This window comes from Nelumbo nucifera, chromosome 8 (genome assembly GCF_055504915.1).
Source record: "Nelumbo nucifera cultivar China Antique chromosome 8, China Antique-T2T, whole genome shotgun sequence".
NCBI classification, from domain to species: domain Eukaryota; kingdom Viridiplantae; phylum Streptophyta; class Magnoliopsida; order Proteales; family Nelumbonaceae; genus Nelumbo; species Nelumbo nucifera.
Window position 1 is genome coordinate 19,738,674 of NC_142656.1, and position 18,473 is coordinate 19,757,146.

At 41.7% G+C, this 18,473-nt stretch overlaps 1 protein-coding gene and 1 long non-coding RNA gene across 7 annotated transcripts in view; one reads left to right on the top strand and one right to left on the bottom strand.

Annotated features, from left to right (window-relative positions):
- LOC104589068 (Golgi SNAP receptor complex member 1-1-like) overlaps window positions 1–11,635 on the bottom strand; it is a 48,802-nt gene extending 37,167 nt beyond the window's left edge. For 4 of the 6 annotated variants that reach the window (XM_088893685.1, XM_088893686.1, XM_088893687.1 and 1 more), the window contains exons 1-3: window positions 10,397–11,635; window positions 9,504–9,734; window positions 9,153–9,320 (exon numbers count right to left, since the gene is read on the bottom strand). In XM_088893685.1, coding sequence (XP_088749811.1) covers window positions 9,153–9,320; window positions 9,504–9,734; window positions 10,397–10,435 — 438 coding nt within the window. In that variant the 5' untranslated portion in view covers window positions 10,436–11,635. The other 2 variants (XM_088893683.1, XM_088893689.1) reach the window with 2 other exon arrangements.
- Window positions 11,636–14,666: 3,031 nt separating this feature from the next.
- LOC148789711 (uncharacterized) lies at window positions 14,667–18,135 on the top strand. Its single transcript, XR_016079340.1, has 2 exons — window positions 14,667–15,070; window positions 17,524–18,135. It is a non-coding gene; the product is annotated as an uncharacterized LOC148789711 (long non-coding RNA).
- The last annotated feature ends 338 nt before the right edge of the window (window positions 18,136–18,473 follow it).

An 18,473-nucleotide genomic window follows, 5' to 3' on the forward strand; every position in this document is an offset into this window, starting at 1 on the left:
TCTTATGCGTTCACGAGATGAGATTCCCACCCTGACCCAAAACTTTCACCAAATGATCCTTGTTAGCGTAGGGGTATTTCTGTCTTTATACCTTGATTGATGTTGTTGATCTGTAATGTTGTGTTGAAACATGTGCTCTTAACTTAAGTAAGGGCACATAGGTCTTTTCAGTCATGTTTTAATAATAATATAAATACTTACTGGCCGACTGGGAGAAGTCATGTTGACTCTTTCAGTTCGAACCAGAATTCTCTCTTTCTCTCTTTCTCTCTTTCTTTATCACTTTTTCTTCTTCTACATAACTGAACTCAGTCAGGCCGAACTCTAAGGCAGACCTGAATTATAACATGGTATCAGAGCTAGGTTAAATCTGCCTAGATTTCTGCTTGCCTAGGGTTCATTCTCTGCGCACCCTATCTAGGGTTTTCCTCTTTTTTCTGTGTTCGATTGGAGATAAGGGAAAAGGCCGAAAAGGAGTGATCGCCCTCTTCCCTTGGGGGTCTCTATGCCTCCAGTCAGGTCGTATGTGGTCGGTTGCTGTGATTTCTGAGATCGCCCTCTCCTAGTAGTGGAAGAATAGAGGGCCGAACTGTGTGGGCAGTGGCTGTTGTGTGTGGACTGCTCTCCTGCTCGCATGGGTGTTACTTCAGCGATAAGGTAAGAGATTTCAGTGCATGATATCTGTTATGGATTAAATAGGAGGTTTGTTTCAGACCATTTGCTAGGGTTTCGGCCAGTAAGCGCTAGGGTTTATGCTGGTTTCTTTGTGCATTTTGAAGGAAGAGATATGATCATATAGTGGTGTGATTTCAGGTAGTTGTAGGAGTAGGGTTTGTGGTGTGAGCACACTTTTCAGCAACAACAAGTGCTGAAATCAGTGTGACAGGTGTGATCTAGGGTTTGTGGTGTAAAGAGCACACATTCCAGCAACAATTAGTGCTGCAATCAGTATGATAGGTGTGACCTAGTGGTGTGTAGTGTGCAGATCTCAGTGATAATAGAATTCAGCAAGTGTGCAGAGTTGGTGATAACATAATGGGAGACAATAATGATTATAAACCTAGTGTGATGGTGCCTACAGACTACCTGAATGTTCAGATGACCTCCATTAAGTTAAATGGAGAGAATTATGTGCCTTGGGCTAAATCCGTTGGAAGTCTTTCTGAAGGCAAAGAAGAAGGTAAAACACATCAGAGAGGAGAAACCCTCCTCTGACTCTCACGAGTATAAAGACTGGGAGCAAGAGGACGCTCAGATCATCACATGGTTGTGGAACAATATGGAACCCAGGATTAGTGTGAACTTCATGTTCCTTGATACTGCCAAAGATGTGTGGGACCATGCGAAGAAATTGTATTCGAGGCGGGACAATACAACCAGAGTTTATCAGCTTTATTAAGAGCACTTTAATCTGCAACAGGGCAATCAGAGTCTTGAGGAGTACTATGCCAACATGAGGAACATACGTAATGAGTTGAATGTCTATCATCCTCTCACTTCTGATGTCAAGATTCAGCAACAACAGAGAGAGCAGCTTGATGTAACTAGATTTTTGGTGGGACTAAAGTCTGAATATGAACCAGTGCGGGCTCAGATATTAGGGGGATTAGCTCTTCCGTCCCTAGAAGAGGTATTTGCTCAACTTCGGAGGATTTCTATCGGATCTACTGAGAACTCTAATATCTCAGATAGATCTGCCTTTGCTGCATCGAGAGGCCGTGGTGGTAGAGGTGGAGCTCGGGGAGCTCAGTCTGGCCGTGGTGGTGGTAGTGGTTCTGCATATGGCCGAAGTGGCAATGGTGGGTCTACTCATAATCGTGGTGGTGGTCGTACTGGGAGCAGAGATTCAGGGGGAGCCCGTGGTAGAGGACGTAGCTCAGGCCCGAGGAAGTGCACTCATTGTGGTATGGATGGACATACCATCAACTATTGTTATGATCTACATGGTCCTCCCTCAACCTGGGCCAATCATGCCGCGACCGGTGACTCAAGTTCCAACTTTAGACATGAGAATCATTCATCTGACCAGTTGCCTCCTACATCCACAGATGGTCCCATGAAGGAGATGGTGAGTGTTCCCCATGATGAATATGAGAGGTTTATCCAATCACAGTAGAACACGGCGACTTTTGCTCACTCAGGTATGGCTTGTCTGGCATCTACACCCAATCCCAGAATCATTGACTCTGGAGCCTCCGATCACATGATTGGAACTCCAGGTGTGTTTTCCTCCTTATCTCATTGCTCAACATCACAATCTGTCACCCTTGCTAATGGTTCCACATCCTCAATTTGTGGTGTTGGTAATGTTGACCTAGATCCTGTATCCCTCTCATCAGTTATGTATGTTCCTAAATTGCCTTTTAACCTTATGTCTATTAGCAAGCTGACCAAATCACTTAACTGCTCCATTACCTTTTATCCTTCTATGTGTGTCTTTCAGGATCTTAAGACGGGGATGAAGATTGGTGGAGGGCATGAAGTAGGTGGACTGTATTATCTTGACGGTGGTGGTGGTAGAACTTCAACAGCTCTCCAGTCATCTCTTTCTCCTCTCCAGTGGCACTGCCGATTTGGTCATCCGTCGCTCAAAGTCTTGAAGTCCTTGGTTCCGTCCTTGAGTCAGCTTTCTGTTTTGGATTGTGAGTCGTGTCAATTTGGGAAACACCATCGTGTTCCCTTTAGTTCTAGGGTTGATAACCGTGTGTCGAGTCCTTTTTCTTTAGTTCATTCAGATGTTTGGGGTCCTTATAAAGTAATGTCATATAATGGATATAGATATTTTGTCATTTTTGTGGATGATTTTTCAAGGATGATGTGGCTCTATTTAATGAAAGAAATAAGTGAATTGTTTACCATTTTTCAAAAATTTTATGCTGAAATCCGTAACCAATTTGGTACCCACATCAAAGTTTTTCGTTCTGATAATGGCCGCGAATATTTATCTTCATCATTTCAGGAATACCTGGACCAACACGGCATTATACATCAGACCTCGTGTACCTACACCCCACAACAAAACGGGGTGGCTGAGAGAAAGAATCGCCATCTCCTTGAAACAGCAAGATCCCTAATGCATCACATGCATGTTCCCAAACCTTTTTGGAGTGATGTAGTGCTTAACCTCTTGTTTTTTGATTAATCGGATGCCCACGTTCATCCTTGATGGTCAGTCTCCGTTTCAGGTCTTGTTTCCTACTTTGTCTCCGTTCCCTCTTACGCCGAGAGTTTTTGGGTGTGTCTGTTTTGTCCATAATCTGGGTCCCGGGAACGACAAGCTTGATGCCCGTTCTCTCAAGTGCATCTTCCTTGGCTATTCTCGGACCCAAAAAGGGTATAGGTGTTACCATCCTGGTTCTCGACGGTCCTTTGTGTGTGCTGATGTCAGTTTCTTTGAGTGTACTCCGTTCTTTTTGGGGTCTGGTGATGCTTCTTCCTCCTCATCACCTCCTCCTCTTCCACTTCCCATTCCCGATCCTTCTCCCTTTGTTCCAGTCGTGATCAAATCCTTGCCTCCGGTGCCACCACCTGTTGAACGCCCACCTATCCGTCATGTGTATACACATCGCCCACGTGCACCAGCTACTACTCCTCCGGCTACATCTCCGTTGACGGATCCGGCACCAGACCCCCACTTAGCATCTGAGATTGATCTACCCATTGCTTTGCGGAAAGGTAAACGTACTTGCACCCTTCATCCCATTTCTAATTATGTTTCTCTTACTCACCTTTTCGCTTCCCATCGCCAGTTTGTTACCTTGTTATCATCAGTTATTGTTCCTAAAGATGTCCAGGAAGCCCTTGCCTCTCCAAGGTGGTGCCATGCCATGGAAGAAGAACTCTCAGCCCTTCATCATAATCATACTTGGGACCTCACTGCTCTTCCTCCTGGGAAGCAAGTTGTTGGTTGTAAGTGGGTTTATACGGTTAAGTATCTGCCTGATGGTAGTGTTGAACGCCTGAAAGCGCGATTAGTTGCAAAAAGGTACTCCCAAACCTATGGCATTGACTACACAGAGACCTTCTCACCGGTTGCTAAGATAGGGTCAGTTCGTGTTGTGATCTCTCTTGCAGTCATGTATGAGTGGCCACTATATCAGCTTGATATCAAGAATGCCTTTTTGCATGGTGACTTACTCGAGGAGGTCTACATGGAGCAACCTCCAAGGTTTGTTGCTCAGGGGGAGGATGGTAAGGTGTGCAGACTAAGAAAGGCTATATATGGGCTTAAACAATCTCCTCGAGCATGGTTTGGTAGGTTCAGTGAGGTGGTAAAGAAGTTTGGCATGAAACAATACAAAGTTGACCATTCTGTATTTAGTCATGACTCTCCGGGAGGAAAAATACTGTTGGTGGTGTATGTAGATGATATTGTTATTACTGGGAATGATAACATTGGTATTGACAGGCTGAAGACTTATCTGCAGGATCACTTTTAGACAAAGGATCTGAGTAAACTGAAATACTTCTTGGGGATAGAGGTAGCGAGATCCAAGTATGGGATTAACCTGTGCTAGAGGAAGTATGTGCTTGATTTGCTGGAAGAAACAAGCTTGTTGGGTGCCAAACCAGCTGAAACACCCATGGACACAAATACCAAGCTAAGTAGTGATATGGGTGAAGTGTTTGAAGACCCTGGCAGATACCGACGTCTTGTAGGCAAGCTGAACTACCTAACCATTACCAGACCAGACATCTCATTTGCAGTTAGTGTGGTAAGCCAGTTCATGCAAAAACCTTTGATTCCTCATTGGAATGCGGTTCTGAGAATTGTGAAGTATCTAAAAGGGGCCCTGGGTCGCGGTCTGATATACAAGAGTGGGGGAAAACTTGAAATAGAAGGGTATTCTGATGCTGATTGGGCCGATTCTATGTCTGATAGGCGGTCTACTACAGGCTATTGCACGTTTCTAGGAGGTAACCTGGTGACATGGAAAAGTAAGAAGCAGACGGTTGTGACAAGAAGCAGTGCAGAAGCATAATATAGGGCTATGGCGCACACCGCTTGTGAATTAGTGTGGCTAAGGAACCTTCTACAGGAAGTAGGGTACAACATTAACACTCCAATGAAGCTCTATTGTGATAATCAGGCTGCAGTTCATATCTCCTCTAATCCAGTGTTTCATGAAAGAACCAAGCACATTGAGGTTGACTGTCACTTTGTGAGGGAGAAGGTGCTGAATGGAGAGCTAGACACTACACATGTTAATACAGGCAGGGTTAATATTAGTAGTGAGCGTGGAGATTTGGGTCCTTTTCTTCAAGGGGAGTGCAGTGAGGGCAGGGTTAATACTTTTGGGGTTGTTCCCTTACCTATTCCAGTGGGTGATGATGGCTGCAGTAGCGAAGGTGGTCAAGGGGATCGGGAGTTGAGAGTCTATCACAGGCGATGCAGGCAGGTTGATCCCGGTCATTAGCAGTCCCGGCCAGCTCCAACCTCTTCTGTGGCTCCAAGTCCAAATATTACAGTCCCAAGGCCCACAGAGACTCCTTCCATTGTTGCTACCTCACCCCCTGCAGATGACCTTGACCTTCCCATTGCCATCCGTAAAGGAAAACGGCACTGCACCACATCTACAGCCCACTGCATCTCCCGGTTTTTGTCCTATGATCGCCTATCTCCCTCCTACAGGTCCTATCTCACTTCCGTTGTTAATGTCCCTATTCCAAGAACAGTGCAAGAAGCCCTATCAGTCTCGGAGTGGAGAGGTGCAAAGGAAAGAAACCAGTTGGATGCAGATGGGTATTTACTGTGAAGCACAATGCGGATGGTTCCATTGAGAGGTACAAAGCTCGGCTAGTTGCAAAAGGATTCACTCAGACTTATGGTATAGATTACTTGGAGACATTTGCCCCGGTAGCCAAGATGACCACCATTCGGGTTCTATTATCTCTTGTCGCAAACTACACTTGGCCTTTGTACCAAATGGATGTTAAAAATGCCTTCCTGAATGGAGACTTGCAGGAAGAGGTTTACATGCAATTGCCTCCTGGATTCTATGATACAGAGGCAGGTAAGAAGGTCTATCGGCTCAATAAGGCATTGTATGGTTTGAAGCAGTCACCTAGAGCTTGGTTCGACAGATTCAGACTAGCCCTTGGGAAGTTCGGTTATGTATAGGCCCAGTCAGATCATACACTGTTCATCAAGAGGGTGAAGTCCTCACTAACACTACTTGCAGTATATGTTGATGATATTGTGGTGACAGGAAATGACAACCATGAGATTGAGTCCCTCAAACAGCTCCTTCATCAAGAGTTTGAGGTGAAAGATCTGGGTACACTACGGTATTTTTTGGGTATTGAGGTTGCTAGATCTAAACAGGGGATCTTTGTCTCTCAGAGGAAATATGTTCTAGATCTGTTGGCTGAAACTGGAAAGCTGGGTGTCAAACCTGCAGATACACCCATTGAACAAAACCACAGGATTAGTGCAGAGAGTGGGGAGCTGCTTGAAGACAAAGTTATGTTCCAGCGGTTAGTGGGAAAGCTCCTATATCTATGCCTCACTCGGCCAGATATCAGTTATGCAGTTAGTGTTGTCAGTCAGTACATGCATTCTCCTAGAACCACGCACCTTCTAGCAGCAGAAAGAATACTAGCATACTTGAAGAGATGCCCGGGTAGAGGTATACTGTTCAAGAACAATGGCCACATGAAGGTGGAAGTCCATACGGATACCGGTTGGGCTGGGAGTGTTGATGACAGGAGGTCTACCTCTGGATATTGTGCTCTTGTGGGAGGTAACCTGGTCTCTTGGAGGAGTAAGAAACAGAGTGTTGTCCACAGATCTAGTGCTGAAGCTGAGTACAGGTCAATGGCTAACGGAGTGGCTGAAATTCTTTGGCTGAGATCACTACTTGGGGAGTTGGGTATTGAGTATGAGAAGCCCTTGATGCTGTATTGTGATAATCAAGCGGCTATTAATATAGTACACAACCCAGTGCAGCATGACAGGACTAAACATATTGAAGTTGATCGACACTTTGTACGAGAGAGGGTCTCGTCACAAGAAGTGTGTCTCCCATACATCACCTCCAACATGCAGCTGGCAGATATCCTCACCAAAGCTGTACCACGGAAGAAGCTAGAGGCAGATCTATCCAAGTTGGGAATGATAAACATTTATTCCCAACTTGAGGGGGAGTGTAGAGAACACTGATGTATGTGGGCCCCACAGCTACGATCCCACTGTGTTCGTAGGGTAGAAGGTGTTCTAGTCTACCTAGGGTTAGCTATTGGTCATTTAGTTGTTATTTATTTCAGTCTTATTTTTGCTCTATTTGTTATGTAAAGACTAAGGGCAGATCTGTCCTTTCCATGTAATGAGCATAACCTATAAATATTAATTAAAGTGGCGGCGGCAGAACATTAAGCTTCTGCTCCTCCTTTTCAACTCTTGTGTTCTACTGCTTCTCTTCCCTCTTCCTCCTTTTTTCTCTTTACCTTTCTTCTTATTTTCGAACTTGAAATCCATTAGGGTTCAAGACTGATAACAGTCCTGAACTTCTACTGATGCAAACAAACAGCTTAGGTGCCTGGTCCCTTAGACAACCTGTAAGGGAGATTATGCAACTAACAATGGAGCTTGAAGTCAGGTTTAAATGGACTAGGAGATTAGCCAATGCAATGGCTGATACTTTAGCAAAGCAAGGAGTTAGTAGGCAGAACCTTTTTCGGGACTGTTTGTAATTTAATGAAAGTTGTTGTTTCCAATCAAAATAAATAAATAAATAAACACAATTTACTCCCCATTTCTTATATAATTATCAGGTCCCAATCTTGATACAATCCATGTGCTTGTAGATAATCCCATCGGACCAAAGCTTTTTAGCCTAACATTTTTTGGCAGCATTTTAGCCTAACTTGAGAATTGAGATAAGAAATTAAGGATGTAATAAATTCAAACATCCCATCCAAATTCAACTCAACTAAGCCTTGTCCCAACTATATGGGGTCAGCTATTTGATCCTGCTCCACCATTCCACTCTTCTCAGTGCCTTATTCATTGTTAAATTATGGGCCATATTGACAGGCTGACCTTAGTTATTGGGCTTTTACATTATTATTATCTATATTCTTTTATATCATGTCCTGTTGGACCCAATGGGACTCATATATTTAGTGTTTTAGAGCTGTCATATGTTTGTAACTTGTTATTATTTTGAATCAGAATATAAAAGGGGTGTTGGATTCTCAAGAACCCCACATCCTATTCTCTCTTTCTCTCAATTCTTCTTCTTGTTTCTTATCTTTCTTCTCTTATCTCTTGTTCCATCCCTAATTCTCCTCTTCTAAACCCTAATTCCTAACTTTTCTTGAGGATTTAAGTGCTGAATTCATCCAACTGCCCTCAAATCATTTCTTACTACCATGTCCTTTTTGGTCTACCCTAGCTCTTCTAGATCATTTATTCTCGCTGGTGTTGTAGATGGTCTTCTATGTAGATGACCAAACCATCTCAATATACATTCTCTCATTTCATCACTTATTGGAGCGACTCCTACATTCCTTTGAAATAAGTTCATTTCCAATCCTATCCTTTCTAGTTTTTCCACTCATCTATCTCAGCATTCACATCTTTGCTACCCTTTCTTTAACATGTCGTCAATATAATCAAAATATAGTTGTTTTGGAATTTGGATTCCTAATTTGATAAGGAGTCCATTTTTTATCCAAAAATAAATAAAAATTGATATTGAGTCTATTTCTTTCAGACAACCAAATATGTTTCCATATAGTCTCCATTCATTTCTCTCACCCTCAACCTTGTGACTTATGTTTAATCGCAGCATCATGCAGGCCACCTCCACCACTGTTTCCTCTGAAATGAGTTCACATTCACATTCAAGCCTATTCCTATTGTCCAAGTCCTTCATAAGAGATTAAATTACTTGGATGGTTGGACCAATTAGGTATCCTTTTCCTGGATTGAACATTGTTACCACACCTCTTTTATCAATCAGTACATGGTATACACTTATCAGCTTAACATTTTCTTAAGCCAGCTGTCAGCTTATCATTGATTGTTGGAACAGAGGTCTTCAATAAGGTAGTTCTTATGGGCGCTTAAGATAAGCATAATGAACCAAAACAGCAGATATGCTACTACTTGTATTCAAATACCTGAAAAAAAAAAAAAAAACAAGTACCTGTCCTGCACTTCTGCTGATGGATGCATGCTCTTTAAGAAGAGCCTGCTCTTCAGAAATACCACCTTCTTCCAAATCTACTCTTGTTTGATTACTCTCTCTAAAATCCTCAAGGAGTGAAGCATGTTCTCTCTTAGCTCTGAGCCTAGAGAGGAGCCGATAAAACTCCTGCACTTCAATCATGTGAGACACAGAGTTAGCACTTGGCAGACACCAACTCATTGGACAAGTTTCCATTTCCGTTGCTCCATAATTATGATAAAAAGAAAAAGAAAACAAAATAAAAGGGAACAGGCTTACTTTATGTTTCATTTATACAGGCTTTGACCCGTTAATGAAAAGCAGCAATACCTGAGTAAGATCTTGTAGAATTTCTTGATGACGAGTCAATGTATGAGAAACTATTTCTGAACCACCAGATGATACCCAGGCTTGCATCTGTGAATCCACTTGCTGAAGCTGTTTAAGTAGCCGGTCTATACCAGATTCAAGATCGTTGTTATCTGCATCATCAACTTTTGCAGAAACCAACTTACGATAAGAACTCATTTGCTCATCCAACTGAGATTCAAGCTTTCTTGCCTGCATTTGTATAATTAAAAGTTAAAACAATAAAAGGTGTCCCCATTTATTCAACTCTATAAACAGGTAGAAGGAGAAAAAATTAAATTTTAATGAAAGCAATTCTCTAACCAATTCTAGACTAGTACCAGCCTCAGACTTTTACATCGAAATGCATGCTTTGGTTCGCATTTGAATCCACAATGCACTCAACATTCATCCAGCAGCACAAGCAACACCAGAAAGTAACAGTATGTAGGATCTCGATTTGAATTTCATACACTCCCCGTTCCAAAGAATGAAAAAGAAAGGATTAAAAAATTTAAATGTGTCAAAAATTCAGAAACGGGGACTTTTGTTTCCTTTAAATTAGAATATTTTCTTCAATCAAATACTTGCACATGATCTTTTTAACTTCAAAAAGACTCCGTGGATCCAAAACTAAAAATGCACTTAATTAACCATAGTTCCGAAGGAAAAAAAAAAAAAAAGGATAAATGCACATATCATGCAACAAGTAGCTCAAATTTCTGGAAGCGCCGGTTCTCGTACCCATTCGTAAATTCTATGAGACGAATAATTCGAAAATCGAGAAAAAGAGAAACTGAGCCCTATCTGGATCTTCACACACACACACACGAGTATGTGATTGTATTTTGGCGGGAATGGGAAAGGCGTAGTACCTGTTTACGCAGGGCGTCCCATGAGATCGGCACCTCCATGAATCCGATCTGTTTCTTCTGCTTCTCGAAATATTCCTCCCGTACTCCTCTGAACCAAGCACAGATTCACAGAGATGGAAGTGCTCAACCGTTATCATGGAAGTGATCTGATTGCGCCAACGAAACCTCTTCTGCGCCCAACGCAAATCTCAATCGTCTCCGAAAAATGCAGCAAAGAGTAAATTAAAGAAAACCTCCCGAGGCCAAATCCTGTGATCCCTTTGGTTCACGGGAAGCGTGCACCACGTGGCTTTATTGACTTAACAGGGATTTAACGGATTTCTCTGGGCCAACCAGTTGAAACCTCCACTAAATGACAAAAGAAAAACAATAAAACTCAAAACATTTGGGCTTTCTCTCTCATTCGAACTCCCCCTCCCACCGTCTCTCAGGCCTCAGCATTCTGTAACCAAACCACCGGCACTACAGCAATCAACATTCGGAGTTAAGAATCAACCGATGATCGGAGACCGGTGTCCGGCAACCGGCGGTAAGTTCTTAACTTCTTCTTCTTCGCTTCTATCAGGGATTTCTGTTGATAGGATCGACTTTTTGAGCACAAGAATATCCACTATTGCTAAAAGGGTGAAGCCCAGACATTAACCCAAAAGATGTGGTTATTGAACTCCTCTGGGTTCGGGCTCTTGATCTGCCGGCTGAGTGCATGACAACCTTGACTAGGAACAAGCTAGCCGAACAAATTGTAGAGCCTGTACTGTGCGATGGAGATGGTTAAAAACAAGGCAAATGGGGAAAATACTTGAAGGTTCGAGTTCGCATAAAACATCACTGCCACTGAATCCTTGATAGTTGTTGTAACACAAGCCAGATAAGGAACCTAGGTGGTATACGGTGAAAGTCTCTAACCCAAATATTACAGAGGAACAAATGATGGAAGATTTATCTAAGAAACTAGCGATGCAAGCAGCAGTAAGCAATGCTAGAAGAGAGAGGCAAAAGCCAGTGGGATTGTGAGTGCCTTTTGATGGCAAAAGACATTCTGCAATGGCAGCGGTGTAGCAAGTGGCTTTTGATGTAAGGAGATGTGATGATTCACCGCTGCAGCAAAAGGACAGGATCCAATACGCCATTCTTCACTATAGGTGGTTAGAAGAAAAGGGGAAAAACAGAGGAGTTTACCGCCGGTGGCTTAGTCTCAGCGTGCTGAGAGTTGGAATGAGAAAGACAAGGTCAAATGTTTGGGTTTTATTATTTTGTTTCTGTCTTCTATTGCCCGGTTCAACCAGTTGGACCACTTTTAACAGAAAAATCCCCTTAAATTTCTGTTAAGTTAATAAAGCCACCTGTTTATTTTTCATTTGCAGGTACATGCTTAACAAGTTTTTAATAATAACAGTCAACCTCACGAAGTTTTCAAAATTATATTATACGGTTATAGCGAAATATTAGCCAAATGTCTGAAATGCCCATACTTATCAAATTTATGGATGTCAACTAAAAACTATGATTACGCCCCTCTATAGAAATTCCATGAGACTTTTAAGTGGAATATAATTGGCCCCTTAAATTGAAAGTTTTCCTTTTTTTTTTCTTCTTTCTAAGTAATAGACTTCCTACTAGGGTGCAAATGATTAGGTTCTGGTTCCATCCAATTCGAGATTCGATCCTATTTTATTGGATTTAGATCTCACCTATTCGGATATTTGGATCACTCTTATCAATTCGAAAAGATTCAATTCAATATATATGTTATTTATATATATATATATATAGGGAGAATAACGATTCAATCCAGGGTTAGAGTTGTAGTGTAACTTTAATTGTCCTTTGCATGATATATAGGCAAATAGGTGGGCCATGTGGTTATCCTGTCTATAGATATGCACAAAATATATATAGTATCAAAAGAAGAGATAAGTCTTTTAAGGTGGTTCTTGTGCAACTACCTTGTCATTTGCTGATAGCTCCACCAAAGCTTTGTTGTGAGAAAATACCCATAGTTCTTTGGTTCTATTTGTCTGGGCTTCTCTTAAGCCCCCTAATAACACTAGGATTTCAGCATCATAACTGTTGATCGCCCAACAGGGAGTGCCTTCTGCGATGGTAAGTTGCTCGCTGGGAAATTGGAAGAGGAACCCTCGTCCTGCATGACCTATATCTGGATCAAAAGAGTCATCAATAAAAAGTGTTGGAGCATTATTTCTATGAGATGGATTGATGTTATGTTGGGGTTGTGATGGGTTTGGGGCCTCGTCCAGTATATAATGCAAAGATGAGCTGATCACTTGCTTTGGGTCTTGCACGATGTTATCAAATATGCGTTTGTTCTGTGCTTTCCACATGTGATAGGCAATGATGTTGAAATAGCTTAGACTTTGAACTACCTGTGATTTACCATGGTGTGTATTGAGGCTTTGGAACCAGTCCTTGATAATGACATGCATGGGCTGATTTTGTATGAGAGTCGGGTTTAAGCCAATTTGGGCTTCACACCAGACTGCACAAGCGAAGGTACACTAGAAAAATAGGTGGTGGGTTGTTTCTACATGGAGGTTGCAGAAAGTGCAAGACCTCTTAGTCTCCCTTAGCCATGCCGCGCACTTGTTTTTAGTGAGCAAACCATCCGACAACAACTTCCATAGAAATACCTGGAATCTGTGAGGAACTTTGAGCTTCCACTCAAAGAAGGCGTTTGAAGGAGAGTCCTCTAATGATTTAAAGTGCTGGTGGGCTGATTTCACAAAGAAGACACCCATGGCATTATGCTTCCAAATTAGGAAATCTGAGGAGAGACTTGGTATTTCTGTCACCCTCTTTGAGCCACAACAAAGTTGTTCTTCTTTCAAGAGCTAGTAGTTATATTGTTTTAACAGTGATTGAAGTTGGTCTTGCTCTGCATTGCGTAGGGTTCTCAACTGCAAGGTTGAGATTTGCTCAGCTATGCTTCGGATGTGGTCCTGGATTAGGCCAAAATGTCTTTTATTCCATTGCTTGAGGGCTAGTTAGCAAGTTTTTAGCTTGTTGATGACTTGATGAGCAGGTGAGCCATGGACGGGTTGACTCCATGAGGCATAAATAATTTGTTTGTAAGCAGGGTGTTCTACCTAGAAAGGCTGAAAATGAAAATGTGGTTTCCTTTGAGGAGTTGGAGATGAGGTGTTTAAGACGATAGGCCCATGATCCGAGGTGGTTATTGGGGAATGGTTTAACTGGGTGTTTGGGAATAATTGGCACCAAGAGGGGGTTAGCTAGGGCCCGATCCAACCTTTCAAGCACTTTAACCGCTCCCTTTTGGCCATTTTGTCCAGGTGAATGGAGGTCCGACATAATCGAAGTCCACTAGGCCAAATTTTTGTAAATGTTTAGAGAGGTAAGGTTTGGAATTTCTAAAGGATTTACGGTCATCCATCTTGTAAATATCATTGAGGTCTCCTATGAGGAGCCAAGGTAGGTTAGTGAGCTGTTGTGATTGTGTGAGGTGAAGCCAGATATCTTTGCGAAGATGCCGGGCAGGGTGGCCATAGAATAGTAATAATTGCCAAGGATTGTTGGGCGGATAATTCGAGATTTGGAGATGAATTAGGTGAGTACTGACATGGAGAATGTCAAATGAGTTTGAATCCAGCCAATCGCAGAAAAGACCACTATAGAACCCTGAAGCTTCATAGAATATAAAGTTTTTAAATTTTAGCTTCTTCGCTAGGGTGGAACTTTTTTGCCAGTCTAGCTTGGTTTCTATTAAAAATAAAAGGTCCAACTTTTCTTGTTTAACTAGCTTTCGTAGCTCACGAATCTTCTTATTATCACCAGCTCCCCTAATGTTCCAAGAAATGAACTTCATGGTAGTGAAGAACAAGGCTGAGATGGACAAGATTATGTATAATGTTGTGAAAATAATAAGAGGGGAAGAGATGTACCTGATGAAACAAGGGATTTGGGGTTGGGCCAATGAAACAGTTAGTGATGAACTGGTCACCGCCACAGAGAGACATCGGGGACGTGGATACACCAGCATCAGATGAATTCAGTAAACCCAGGTTTAATGGTTGGATATCTCTTTGTGGTGTTATGGGCATTGAGTAGTGTTGTTGAAATTCAGGCGGAACTAATAATGTCTGTGTGGTTTTAGCTAATAGTACAATCAAACCGAAATGTCGGTTTCGGTTTGATCAGATCGTTAATTCGGTTTAAGTGGTTCAGTTCGATTTTTAATATTATTGGGTTTGGTTTCGGTTCTGATATTTAGAGGTTCAGTTAACTGAAATAATCGAACTTTTAAGGGTAAATTAGTAATTTTATAGGCCATTAGGCCAAAACACAAAACGTCAAAACCCTCGAGCTCGACATGTGATGCCTCATGTGTCATGTCTCCAGTCTCCCTTCGACCTTCCCAGTTCCCTGTTCCCTATGCGGCTTTTCCCTCTGCGCCTCTCTCTGCCCACTGCTCAATCTACTCTCAGTCATCACTTTCTTTCTTTTTTTCTCTTTGTCTTCTACTCTTCACTTCTTCAAAGTTCAGTCTTCTCTCTTCTCTTCATTTCTGAGTTTCTCTTCGTCTTCTCTTAATCTCTTCAGTCTAGCACCAGCCGCACCACTCAGTCACTCACCAACGGCAGCGGCAAGTGATACTCCGGCAAGGCGACGACGGTGACCGGTTCAGAGCGTGAAGACAAGGTTAGGGAACTTCTCACCTTTTATTCTTCATTAAGAAAATAAACACTAAATAGTTAGAACTCTTGAGGCTATTTCATCTTCCCACCTTATTGGGACCCAATTTCTTCCATTTTTTCTTGCTATAAATCCTTGCAATTGACCATGGTTATTTCATTGTTAGAACTTAGAAGAGTATGGCTTGTGATTCAATTGACCATGGTTATTTCATTGTTCGAGTTGACCATTTTCCAGACTCAACTGTTTGTGATTCAATAGAGTACAAATGTAAAATCTAGGAAGAAATAATCAAGTAATGGTAAAAATTCGGTTCGGTTTGATCGGTTTAGGTGAAGTTTGGTTTTAGAATACAGTATATTGTTTTTATAAAATTCGGTTTGTTCGGTTTGGTTTTTAATCGAACAAACCGAATGCATAGCCCTAGCTAATAGCATCTTAGGAGGTAAAATCTGTCCAGTAAGAAAGTCTGAAACTTGGCCATTACGAACCGCCCAAAGAGATTGAGTAGGTTGATCCAAATGATAATTTATTGTCCTGACACGTCTCCTTTTCCCCATGAGTAGATCAATGGTTCCCAAACCACCGGTTTTGGTGAAATAGTGGGTAGTAATTTCTAGTTTCACGCTATACTGGCATATCGTGCGCTGTTGTTGCGCGTGCGGCTTACTTGTCAAGTTATTCTCATGATGATGGTGAGCATGCATGCATAGAATGCGACATCCTTTGTTTGCAGGGGTAGGGGTGGCTATCATGCAAGGCAATAGCAAGTTCTAACTTGCCAAGTGTCTATTGAGATTGATTAGTGTTCTGACACTGCTGGCCTTCGTCGAAATCCAGTTGCATTGACGATGATGACCTGCCGAAAACCACTGCTAGTAGATTACAACTTCCATTCTCCCGGATAATCTATAGTATGACCTTCAAGAAAACTCTTGTAGTTTGATACGGAGTGGTCCAAACGTTTACAATTACTCCAAATATGCCCTATTAGATCGCAGTTAGCACAAATTCTAGGGAGCTGTTCGTAGCAAAAGCGAAGCCATACTGGCTTGCCGTTGTAGAATATGAAGTGGCTTGTGAGGAGAGGTTTATGTAGATCAATAATGATTTTTTTTACGTACGTATAAGCCTCTCAGTAGCTAGCCCGTGGGGATTTTCACTTCACTTGGTTTGGGATGATGGTGCCCGCTGTGCTAGCAAGAAAACAAACCCTACCATCTTCAACTGTACCTCTAGGAATCATGTGGATTTGTAGGTCCAAACTTTTTCTACTGTTCCTGTCTGTGAGCCACTCCATTCTTCTAGGGGGATCCAGCTTGAATGAAAGAACCAGGGACCCCCCCTCTAGTGCAATGAGACGGTCACTATAGTTTATAAATGAGAATTCGAGTCTGCCTCCTTCTAAGAAACGAACGATCACTACTACTGATGTTTTCCACTATAAACGAACATAGTTGGCCAGAGTCTCTTCATTAACTTGTTGACACGGGAAGATGCGTCCCTTTAATGTCAACCCGATAACTTGCTCCGCCTCCTTGATAGGATCAAAGCTGGGTGGTTGTTCATCCACCCCTACATTAACTGCATGTGCGAAGAAGGATTCTATGTCCTCTGTGTCATGTGCAATGACTGGCATGCTGGCAACTTCTTTACCTTTTGATGTCATCCCCACTAAAAGCTAATCCTCACATGAAGAAAATGGTTGTATCCACGCCCCAATGGGTTCTCTGTGGGGACCTGAGTTCAAGAAACGGAACGGGGAGACAAGGAGACTAAGAGGTCGATGTTGAGTAGAAGTCAAATGGGGGAGGGGGTTTGCACTAGAGGGAAAGAATAAGGATGAAGTGGAGTTTAAGTTCGAATGCAGGTATGCATAGGTGTGGGGGAGGGTTAGGGGAAAGCCTACTGCTGAAAAAAGGATGTTACAATTGCTAAACAGACCCAAGGTCGACGCTTAACTTACATGCAGTTAGACGGAAGTGGGGAAGAAGGTGATACAGACGCTAAGTCAGAGTAAGTTATAATACAAATGATTTCTGCAGAGTGTGGGTTGTTGACTTTTTCGTATATTTTATTTATTTATAAATATATTATTTATATTGCATTTTTATAAATTTGTTATATTAATTATTTTTTTATAAAAATATGTATATATGATGAAAATAGGTGAAAAAATATTTGTTTTTTTTACAAAAATAATAAAATTTGATGAGTTGACAAAACCAGGCTTATTTAGAAAAAAAAATATTGTAAAAACAGTGAGCGGGAACCGGGAATGAAAAAATCCATCTTATAACCAAATTGCCCCTGATTAAAAGCTACATCCATTACTTGTCTCCCACACTCTCTCTCATCAAATCACTCTTTGCACTGTTGCTCACTTTCTGGTTTCTTCTCAAAGTTTTCAAACTTGCCTTCATTAACGCCGATGATGGCCCTGTGGAAGCATTAAACAGAGTCCTGTAGACCGGAAACTGAACAAGCTATTCATCAACAAGGATGCGTGGGTCTCGACCTTCAGATCCAAGACTTTATGGTTGTTCCTTGCAATGATTCTTCATCTCTTCCAACCAAAGCTTAATCATGTGTTGAATATGAGCTGTTGTATAATATTCTATTCATTACTCTCTAACCCGCAAAGTTTGCTGTGATCCATTGAGCTTTCGTCGGTGTCAAGGAGATCTCGTTTTCTTGTGGACCATACAAATAGTGAAGAAGCACCAAGGAGGAGAAAGTACTAAGAAAACATGTACGACACTATCTCTTTTATCTCAAATCTGTACAACCAACCAGTCCAGCCATGGCGACACCTTCAAGTAGCATTCGGGATCTTCTTTATCCGTAGCTCTATATAGCTTCAGATATACTGAGCTATGTGTTCCTTATCGAGTTTCTCATAATGGGGATTTCTCTCCTATTTTTATTAACGCTTGCTAAAGTACTTTTCTCAGCAAGGTTCCTTGGTTCGAAGTTCACAAGAAGAGCAATAGAATATTGAAGAATGAGAAGATAAAGAAAAGTAAAACAAGAGAGGGCAATTTAGTTCAAAAAGTGAATTTTTTTGTTCAGTTCACCATGTTTGTTATTTATTTCTCAACATATCTGATTTTGTTAATTCCTCAAACTTAAGCTATGTGTTCGAATTCATAATTATGAAATCCGATCAGGTCTTCGGATCAAATCGAATTGGCTCTTTACCGTGTCAGATTAGATTCGGATATACGTTAATTTATATCCGATCTGGTCCATTTGCATCCCTACTTCCTATGAATGATCTAAATATTGATGGCTTTTTCGCTAGATGTGGAGGACCAGAGGATATTCATATTTTTAAGTTTTGTAATTATGCAAAACAAATTTGGATGGAAGTAGCTCCAAACATCGAGGGGCCCAATAAATACGACTA